Source organism: Arachis hypogaea, chromosome 18 (assembly GCF_003086295.3).
Source record: "Arachis hypogaea cultivar Tifrunner chromosome 18, arahy.Tifrunner.gnm2.J5K5, whole genome shotgun sequence".
NCBI lineage: Eukaryota > Viridiplantae > Streptophyta > Magnoliopsida > Fabales > Fabaceae > Arachis > Arachis hypogaea.
This window is the reverse complement of record NC_092053.1, coordinates 104,610,697-104,621,606: the sequence shown is the minus strand read 5'-3', so window position 1 is coordinate 104,621,606 and position 10,910 is coordinate 104,610,697. Positions and strand designations below refer to the sequence as shown.

The window sequence follows — 10,910 nt, the reverse complement described above, 5'->3', positions numbered from 1 at the left end:
AATATTTTTTGATAGTACTACTTTTAATATTATTTTTTAGACCTTAATAAACAAAATTCTCTTTACATAAAATAATTAAATTATTATCAAATTATTTTATCATTTCTATTTTAAAATTTTACATTTTCAAATTGTAATTTTTTTATAGTTAAATTTTTTTATTTAAATGAATTTATCAAATTATTCTTGATTATATATTTAACAATTTAATATTTTAAATCTCACTAAATAATATAGTAGTTATTTTAAAATTTAAATCTTTTAAATTTTTAAAATTATAATTTTTATTATTATTTAATTTATATGGTAGAATTCAATAATTAAAAAATTATTTGTGGGATCACTTGTTGAATCTTAATATTTAATATAATTTTTTTAAAATAACTACTATATTTATTTAGTGAAATCTAAAAGATTAAAATATTTAAAATAACTACTATATTTATTTAGTAAAGTCCAAAATATTAAAACTAGTTATATACTAAAAATTTTAATATTTTATATTTCACTAAATAAATATAGTAGTTATTTAAAAAATATATTAAAATATTCAGATTTAACAAGTGATCTCACCAATCGGTTTTTCAATTATTAAGTTCTACCATATAAATTAAACAATAATAAAAATTATAAAAATTATAATTTTAAAAAATTCAAAAGATTTAAATTTAAAAATAACTACTATATTATTTAGTGAGATTTAAAATATTAAATTTTTAAATATATAATCAACAGTAATTTGATAAAATCCTTTAAATAAAAAGTTTTTACTATAAAAAAATTACAATTTAAAAATATAAAATTTTAAAATAAAAATAAAAAAATAATTTTATAATAATTTAATTATATTTATTATTTTATGTAAATGGAATTTTGTTTATTAAGGTCTAAAAAATAATATTAAAAATTAGTACTATCAAAAATATTTTTAATTTAATATTATGAAGAAAAATAAAAAAAATTATATAAAAACTAATTTGATTAATTTTTAACATTTTAAGGATGAAAATGATTTTGTCTGAACTTTTAGGAAAATCACATAACTAAGCCAATGGGAGCAGAAAATTACACAAATCAGCCAAACCGAAAACTGGTTCATGAATCAACCAATGCACATTTCTATATAGTTCGAACCAGGTCAATTCGAACTCAAAATACATGTAATTTGAATCACCTTGATTTGAATTATAGACACATGCACACACTCACTAATTCGAATCAACCTGATTCGAATTATACATTGCTTAATTCGAATCAGGGTGATTCGAATTACTCACTTTTTGCCTCTAGTAGTAATTCGAATTGGGTTGTTTCGAATTACACTGGATTTGGCTATAAAAGGAGTTCGAACCCACCTTATTCGAATCACTTTTTCATTCTCAGACCCCACCAAATCCTAGAGAAAACGACCCAGTTTCACTCCGACAAATGCTCGAACAGGATACTTAGCCGATGGGGGACAATCCGGAAAGACTATATCGTTTGGATGTAGTTGCTCATATAGCCGGGGTCATCAACGACGAGGTTAGTAGTTAGAAAAAATTTTTTTAGTGGTTTATTTTAGTAGTTTTGCATGTGGTTTATGTTAATGGTTTTGCATGTGGTTTATTTTAATGGTTTTGTTTTCATCACATTAACTAATAAAGTTAATAACATAATAATAAAGCTACCAACACCCTACTCATCCCCCCCCCCCCCATGTGACTTGGTCCTCCGACGTGTGTGTCCTGGTTGCCGACAGAGCCCACATCTCTTCGGCCTGTTTGGATATGCCTCATCCATAGTAGTCTGTATCCTGGTGGACCTGGAACATCCCTCGCTCGCACGCCTCTTGTTGGGGTCTGGTGTCACTGCCGGCCCATCGTATGGTGGCCAGAAACCCTCGGGAATGGGAGGTGTGAACCCCATCCGGTACACACTGAACACGGAGCTAAGACAATACACCTGGTGGACATACGGCTGCCAAGTTACCCGTGAATAGGCACAGCATGCCAGGGCATGAGGACACGGGAAATGAAGTGCCTGAAAGTATCTACAGTCACATGTCTGAGACCCGAGTGACACCCTGTAGCTACCGAGTGAGAACGAACCAGTAGGAGTCGTCTCCGAGACGGTGAACTCCGAGTTATCTCTGTCGTACAAAGTTACCGTGAAGCACCTGGCCGTCTTCAGATTGGCCTCTATACACTTCATCAGATGTTGACTGAATTGTTGTCCGGTTCCCAGCTGGGCCTCAACCTCTATCCCCTTGCGAACGAATAGTTCGGCCAACCTCCCGTAAGTTGCCTTCACCAGCGAGCACATAGGCAGATTCCTGACCCCCTTCAGGATTGAATTAACACACTCGGAGATATTTGTCGTCATGTGACCAAATCTCCGACCCTCATCCTGATGCTGCGTCCATAATGAATACTCAATCCGGTTCGTTCACTCACACATGGCAGGGTCTTCAGAGCGCAGAATATCAAACCAGTAATCAAACTCCACCTCAATCTTAGCATAGGCTGTATTCACAAGAAGCCTCCTTGCGTCCTTGCCCTTAAAGGTCAGGGCAAAATTTGCTGCCACATGTCGAATGCAGAATGCACGGTAGGCAGCTAGAGGTAGCCATCCTCCGTCCGGAGCCTCAAGCAGCCTTGATGCCGTTATGCCTGTCTGATATAACCAGCAGACCCAGTTGCGGGGTCACGTGTTGATGCAGGTGGGAGAGAAAGAAGGAACAGGACTCGGCATTCTCACCCTCAACTAGTGCAAATGCAACAGGCAGAATGTTGGAGTTCCATCCTGTGCAATCGTGACGAGCAATGTTCCCCCATACTTGCCATAAAGATGGGTGCCGTCAATACTCACCAAGGACTTGCAATGACGGAATGCCTCAATACATGGCGGAAACGTCCAGAACAGTCGGTGAAAATAAGCTTGCAAGTCGTCCACCTGGCCCCAAACTCGAATAGGGCTCGTCCTAAGGACTGCAACAGTACCAGGCATTGTCAGCTGAACTCCTAACACCCACCTAGGGAGCTCGTTGTACGACTCATCCCAATCACCATAGATGTGGGCAACGGCCCTCTGCTTCGCCAACCAAACCCTCCTGTACATCGGCCTGAACCCAAAGTGTGCTGCCGTCGCATTCAGGAGCACTTTAATGCTGACGGATGCATCAGCTCTAACCATTGGCATGATGTAAGTCGAGATCACATGATAATCCAGACTCCTGTGGTCACTGGAGATGGACGTCGCGAGACACGTATGTGGTCCGTTGTACCGTTTGACCTCCCAAATGCCCTTGCGCTGCTGGAGACTAAGCCTAATCAACCATGTGCACCCATTCCCAAACTCAGAACACTTCCCAACATACTGGTGGTAGTCAGACTCTACCACCTTGTACTGTATCCCGCGTCGGATGTTGTATGTCTTCACACTTAACACAGCCTCATCTTTATCCTGAAACTGCTGACCAACTTGAAACTCTGTCAGACGTGTAGACCCTTCGGCATCTCTAGCACCAAATCCAGTAGGCTCCCCAGGAGCCCCCACCTGTATCATGGCTTCCAAGTCCAAAGATAAAAAGTGCAGAAGGTACTGCTGTGTGCCAGAGCTAGAACCACCTCCCGCCCCAGCTGGCTCACTCGCTCCAATATCATCACCACTGTCATCAGTAATGATATCCGGCTCCACATCATCATCGTCTGGATCATCCAACAATGCTTCGCCCAGACCAGCCGGTGCAGCACACTGTAAAGAGGTCAGCACAGTATCCCCTATTCCAACCTCGCCGCCTCCACTACAGTTGAGATCAACAGCGAACGAAGGGGAGGCAACAGGCTCGACCGGAGGTTCATACACAGGGACGGACGAAGATGCACCAGCAGGTCTGGAGCTAGAACCGGCTACCGTGCCTACAGTGTGGGTATTCCGATTCAAACCCCCGAGCTGGATACCACATCAACCAATTTCGCCAACAGTTCAAGTGTCCTAACTTCGGAAAACTGCCGACGACAATGAAACATGACCTGCAAGTCCTCATCACTCCCGATCGTGAAACAATCATACTTCACAATTTCTTGCAGCACGGAGATTGGAATGTGATAGAAAAACTTCTTAACCTGTTTCACGCCTTCCAAACCTAGTTTTTGTAGTACAGAATTAACAAGGTCATTATAACTTGTCGTAGGCCTCATAAAAATACTGAGAGGATCCTTATCGGTGAACTTCACACCGGATCGTGTTTCCTCTTAATCAATCCTCTGTGGTGAACCAACACTACAAAACTCTCCTCACTAGCCATTTTCTCACTCTAATGAGATCAATTCACGTTCACACCATATTTATACACGTCTGGCCCTATATAATTCAAACCAGCCTAATTCGAATTACTTGGGATTGCGTGCTGGAGAGTAATTCGAATCATCCTGATTCGAATTACACAATCAGGTTGATTCGAATTAGTGTGTGTGCGTATGTGTATAGTTCGAATTGATGTGATTCGAATTATATGTAAATGGAGTTCGAATTGAGCTGGTTCGAACTACATAGAAACGTGCATTGGTTGATTCATGAACCAGATTTTGGTTTGGCGGATTTGTGTAAAATTTTCCTCTCCTTGGCTTAATATAGTGATTTGCCCTAACTTTTTTACATGTCAAGTGACACGTGCATGCTAGGTGTCACTGACCTGACATGTAAACCAATCATTTTGTGACACGTGCCATTAACCTGCCACGACATCATCTAACTAACGAAAGGACCAATTTAACTTATATTTTATCTTTCAAGGACTAATATGACTAAAAAAATTATCTGAAGACTAATTTGAAGAATGGGTGATCTTTTCAGGGACGAATTTGATTATTAACCCTATATATATCGCAAATTCAATCCAATCAAATTGCTTGAAATTGGATCAGATTGTCTAAAAAAAATTCATCCAATTAAAACTGTACCACAAGTAAAATTAATATTTTGATCGAATAAATTTTTAACATAAAACTTATTCAAGCCGCATCGCAGACACCGAGATTTGAGACCACCTTATTTTATTTCTAATGAAATAAAATCTATCTTTAAAAAAAATAATAGTTATTTGTGTAGTAATTCTGACAGTAGTTATAACTCATTCTTTTTAAGGATTGAGCTCTTCTTCGTCTAAAGTGAAAGAGGTATACGTTGGCTCTCAAAGACCTGACAGTGATAAATACCTGTAAAAATATTCTGACATTCAAGTAAGAAAGAGTGTGAAATGAGTAGAATCACATACTTTTTCTATAATTAGGATTTTGTCTTTTATAAAGTGTTGTTGCTTGAACATGGTATGTTACAGTTACTCGTTTGAGCTTCTCTTTCGGTAGAATTATATTTTTTAGTTTTTTTTCAGATCTTTTGCTAACAAGATAATAAACACTTTTATTTCCAAAATAATCGATTTATAGAGAAAGTATAACCGTATTATATCTAACAAATCACTAATATTTTTAATTATTATTATTTTTATTTTACATTTTTTAATTATTGTTAAAACAATTAAATATAATAAATATAGAATTATAAATATTATATACATAAAATTACGAATACGGTTAAATATAACAAATTTAAATTATTTTCTCTCTAATATCACCATGGGGTGAATTGGTGGTGATAGATGGCAAATGATTTATATTCAAAATCTTAGTTTTAGTGATTGAACTACCAATTAGAAGAGGATGATAGCAAGAAACTAATAATAATTAAAAAAGAAAATATTGTTTCTTTCACACAAAAAAGTTGGGCACATGGTGGTTGGGAGAGATACTTATCTTGTTAACATTCTTGAAAAAGGTATACATATTAGCATTCAAACTAGTACAGGAGCACATGACACATGACAAATGAATTGAAGGCCACTCAAAATCATCCACACCAAATAAATAAAAAGAAAAAATATCTTCGGTATTTAAATTTTATATAATAGAACATACGAGTGTCTAGCAGAAAATGCCTATCATCTCAGAGAATTGATTTTTCAAAAAATAGTCCCGACGATATTTTTCTCTCATGTTCTTGTAAATTATCTGTAATACCTATTTTTAAGTATTAAAAACAAAAGTTAGAAGAGAATAAATACATGATAGAGTTGAAGTAACATAGACAGTACATAAACAAATCTAAGAGAAAGGAATAAGGAAGAAGGGTAATGTGTGGTCCCTACACAAGACACACACACTCTCTAGTCTCTACAAAACAGGCTGTTAAAGGAACCAAATAATGCAAAGTCTCTGATGGGTCACATGGATTAAAAAGCAAACTGACACCACACATGCCCTTGCCACTTCCCAACTGCACATGCACATGGTCATTGTTCCCTAAGCCTAAAGCCTCCCATCGCTTAAAATTTAAATAACACCATCCTAACCCTTGAGTTCCTTCTCTTTGTTCTAACAAATCCATTTATCAAATAAGATTAATACAGTTAACAAAGACTCGTAATATATTTGAAAGTTAGTAAATTAATCAGTATTGAACTAACTTAAATTTATAAAAAAAAAGCATTGCAAAAAAAAAAAAAATACACCCAAACTATTAAAAACTTCTTGTCACAATCACAAACACTCACAAATCAGAAAACCTTTTTTTTCCTTCAATCCTAATCCTAATATTATACACAAACAATTAATAACTCAGAATACAAACTATAGTTAGCACAATTACATATGCTCCAATTCAGCATGTACTTTCTCATCTTCTTGGTCAATAAATCAATCTCTTATTTTGTTGTAGCAAATTGAGGCATTCTATTCTATGGAGTACCACAGTAAGGCCTTGCTGCTGCAAGCAAGGTGCATTGCAAGTGCCTATGGCATGTGATTAAGTGGTCATTAGTTAGACCAGATGCCTGCATGAATGAGTGAACCACAGTTGGACCAACGAACCTGAACCCTCTCCTAACCATGTCTTTGCTTATGCTCTCTGATTTTGAGGTCTTTACTGGGATCTTGTGTCCAAATTTGTATTGGGTGCTGATTGGTTTGTTATTCACAAACCCCCATATGTATTTCTCAAATGATCCAAAGTCTTTTTTAACCTGTGAAGAATGATAATTTGCAAAAGCAAAATATATTAGCAAATCCCTTAATTAAGTAGATCATGTTTAATTTTTTATTATAATAACTTCTCTTTAAAAAAACATCTGTATCTTAAATTTTAAAAAATATTAAATTTTTTTCATTTACTTAACAAAAAATTTATTCAAATCATATTAAGAAGATATATAAAATTATTTTTCAAACATAAATTAGGTACTAATCATTTGTAATTCTGAACAAAAGTAACTACAAGTCTACAACTGTGTTGGCATATCATGTGACATTGATATTGATATTGATATAGTTTAAAGTTCAGAAGAGATGGATGAGCTCAAGTGGGGCCCAAGAATTAACACTTAGCTTCCACTCCAGCCTATTGGAACTAGTTGCTGGTCTGCAACTTTATTGTTAATGGTTGAATTAAAAGAGAAAATAATAGGAAAATGCAGCTAAAAGCAACATCACTAATTAATACTCGAAGATTTATTTCTTAATAGAATATTCACTTAAATAAATTAAACCAGCTCAAACAAATAAATATTTATGGAGCGCACATGATATGAAAAGAAGAGAGAGACCAAATAAGAAAACATTGATGATGGCACATTTTTCTAAGGTTTGATGCTTTGCTTATTAGTGGTTATTATTAGTTACTAGTACCTCTAAAATTCGGTTAGCATTATCAACAACTCCTCGAACTTTGCTGATATCAATGCCATATTCCGAACTTATAGACATCATTTGCTTATCGGTCAAGTTTGCCACAATTTCTGCATCAAATTCTGAAAATGCAGCCCTGCACATACAACTTCAAATCATTAGTTTCCTTCATTCACGGCTAAAACCAATATTTTTTACGTAATTATTCTCTTCATTTATGCATAACGGTGGTTCAAGAGTTTAATATGTATATTAAAAGTTTTTGAATATTGGATTATTTTAATATTTTTATTGTGACGTAATATTATAAGTTGACATAGAGATTATTAAAATAAAGATAGAATTGAAAAAAAAATATTAACCAGTACAATATTGAAACTCTAATATAATAGACATTGGAGTAAATAATCAAAAATACATATAAAAGAATGTAAAATGTAAAAAAATATACACAAAAAAAATTATAAATATTAAAGTACATCTCATAGATTGTCTTTAATAAACAAAAATACCATAAAATTTGACATTTATAAATTTTTTATATATTTTAATCCATTAAAAATAAATTTTAAGTATACTTAGATATTTATTATTTTTGCCTATCCCAAACTTTTTCAGGTGAATATTATGGTTATGGGATAAAAATTTTAGCTTCAGAATGAGTTATTTATCAATGAAAAAACAAGTATATTATTTAATATAAGTTGCTTTAAGGAAAACCTGAAATCTTGACGTTTCTTCAAGGTTGAAGTCCAATCAGATCCAACTTGAGCACCGCTTAAAACTAGAAGTTCAAACAGCATCCTGATGAATTATTGCAACAATGGAAAAGAGTTATTGTCAGTCACAATCATTTGTGTTTGGTGTGATTTGTGTGTGTTTTTATTGATCTAAAAAGAAAAGGAGAGAATGTGTAGAGGGCTTACTTGTCATCATGAACTGGAACTCCCCACTCTTCATCATGATAGGCAATATAGATTGGATCTATTCATCAAAAACAGAAATTTGTATCAGCACATTTTGTTCTATTCCTGATAAAAGGCCACTATTTCAGTCTGATAACCAAAGCACTTTACAACAACGAAAATAAGTGTAAATAAAATTTGAATAAGTATAGAAATTAATTTTTAATTAGTTAATATTAATTAATTTTTTATTATAAAATGATTTCCGAATCCTTATTATTTAAAATATTTAGAATTTAAAACTAAAATTTAAAATTTAAAATTTATGATAAATTAATAATTTCATAAATTTACTGCAAAAAAGTTCACTTTTTAATTAAATTTATAAAATTTTACTCTGTTTTTATTTAGTTTGCTTCGGTTTCAAATATAAATCACCTATTTTACTGAATTTTATAAAATTAATTATATGAATTAAATAATATCACTATATTCAGTTATAATTTTTTTTAAAATATAAGAAAAATTGATATATCTTGATGAAAAAAGAAATTTTATGAACTAATATCTTTTTAGTCAATATGCATTTAATTTTATTTTTGCTCTTCTTTAAAAAAATTAATTAGTTTTTTTTTATTAAAAATAGAAAGCCTAAAAATAAAAAAACTGGAATCTGCAACTTTTGTAATGAGTACGAAGAAATTATGCCATTTTAACTATACTCATTGGTAAAAAAAAATTAGTTAAACCTTTTATTTTTTTTAAATTGTTACAAAAATATTGGTCATATAATATTGTAATTATAACATAAATAAAAAAAAAATAACTACCTGAATTGGGTGTGATAAAGCTGCACCTCTTCTCGTCAATAATTTTAGAAGGAAGAGTGGTTGAAGAGGGATCAGGAAGAGGAACAACAACTCTTTCAAACTTTGCAGACTTTGATCTTCCGTAATGAGCGATCCTCATCTTCCTCTGAGCCTGCTGAAGCGCCATCTGCTCCCTCCTAACCGCCGCAATGCTCCCCGGCGAGTCAGTTATCAACGACGAAGAGTAACTCAGCGACGCCTCAACAACACAAGATCCTTCCTTGAAGCTCTTCGACTTCTTCCTCTCCAAGCTCGGAGCCTTTGTAACCGAGCTTCTCGGGATCACAATCTTCTCGGAGCTCGAGTTGAGGCCGTTGTTGCCGTCACTGCCTCCGGACGATCTCTTCACCGCCGGTGGCCTTGGCGACTTTGATTTCGGAGAAACCGGCGGCGTCGTCAACGAGGCTACTTTTCCTGGAAGAAGCGGCGGAGACAGCACTTTCTTGATGGAGTTCCGCCTCTCGACGAGGCTTGGAACGCGGTTGCATGTTGGTTGAAGAACTGGCCTGCCGTTGATTCTGGCCATGGTTGCGGCGGTGTTGATGTTGGTGGCTTCTATGCCTACGGTTACCTTGGCCTTGGAGCTGCACATTTTTAATTATTAGTTCTCTGTGTAAAGGGGGAATTAAAAAGTGTTTGCAGTAATGGCACAAAGCAGCTGTATTGGAAGGGGAAGGAAAGGGAAGATTTGTGAAGATGAGAGGGGATTGAAGGAAAAAGGAAGGGAGGGGCGAGGGGTTTTATAATTGCGGGGAAGGTAGGGACAGGTAAAGGGAAGAGAGGGGAAGTTGTAACATGGGGAGGTGGGGATCTGCCATACAACCTCTTGTGAGGGGCATTGCCTTTTCCAAACTAAACCACGAGGCCTCAATGTCGTACTTCCCTTCTTTCTTTTGCCAAGTGGCAATAACATGTTTGGAAATAAATTTTTGTAAGACTATTTATTGTTTAGGTAATTTATTTAAATAAAATGTTTTGATTCTAATTACCTAATATTTACATAAATAACACGTATGGAGACAAATGAAATCTGTGTAATAAATTATTTTATTTTTTATAAATTTAATTTTAATATATCAATTCTGCAAAATATTATATAATTTTTAATTATATTCTTTTTTTAGTTAATTATTCACGTAATTTATGTAAAAAATACTCTTATAATTTTATATTAAGTATCTCTTTTTATTTTTATTTTTGTTGCAAATTAAGTGCTGCTTTTTAATTTTAATAAGTCATTAATTAATTTTTATTTATTATGCCTTCTACTTTTTAATAAAAAGAAAAAAGTTAAAAAATTAAAGAATTAATAGAGAAAAAAATAGTACTAAAATTGTTTTATTTTTTTTTAATTGCTTATATTTTCAACCAAACTTAATGATTATTTTAATACTTGTGCACAATTGAAAAATAGA

The 10,910-nt window shown here is 33.9% G+C and overlaps 2 protein-coding genes across 2 annotated transcripts; both read right to left on the bottom strand.

The window, feature by feature from the left end:
• Positions 1 to 1,677: 1,677 nt before the first annotated feature.
• LOC114925796 (uncharacterized) lies at positions 1,678 to 2,364 on the bottom strand. Its single transcript, XM_029294928.1, has one exon. The coding sequence runs from the start codon at positions 2,362 to 2,364 to the stop codon at positions 1,678 to 1,680; it is 687 nt and encodes a 228-aa protein (XP_029150761.1).
• A 4,084-nt stretch (positions 2,365 to 6,448) lies between these two features.
• Positions 6,449 to 10,408, bottom strand: LOC112771398 (uncharacterized). Its single transcript, XM_025816127.3, has 5 exons — positions 9,457 to 10,408; positions 8,648 to 8,705; positions 8,442 to 8,525; positions 7,722 to 7,857; positions 6,449 to 7,060 (listed from the first exon to the last, which is right to left on the bottom strand). The coding sequence occupies exons 1-5, from the start codon at positions 10,085 to 10,087 to the stop codon at positions 6,776 to 6,778; spliced, it is 1,194 nt and encodes a 397-aa protein (XP_025671912.1). The 5' UTR covers positions 10,088 to 10,408; the 3' UTR covers positions 6,449 to 6,775.
• Between the last annotated feature and the right edge of the window lie 502 nt (positions 10,409 to 10,910).

Bases quoted from the DNA above. Each gene is read 5' to 3' on its own strand.
- LOC114925796 (XM_029294928.1), bottom strand. From the start codon at position 2,364: ATGACGACAAATATCTCCGAGTGTGTTAATTCAATCCTGAAGGGGGTC.
- LOC112771398 (XM_025816127.3), bottom strand. From the start codon at position 10,087: ATGTGCAGCTCCAAGGCCAAGGTAACCGTAGGCATAGAAGCCACCAAC. The intron at 8,706-9,456 runs GTAGTTATTTTT...TTTGATGAATAG, and splicing joins CTTTATCACACCCAATTCAG to ATCCAATCTATATTGCCTAT. The intron at 7,858-8,441 runs GTTTTCCTTAAA...TTGTATGTGCAG, and splicing joins AAGAAACGTCAAGATTTCAG to GGCTGCATTTTCAGAATTTG.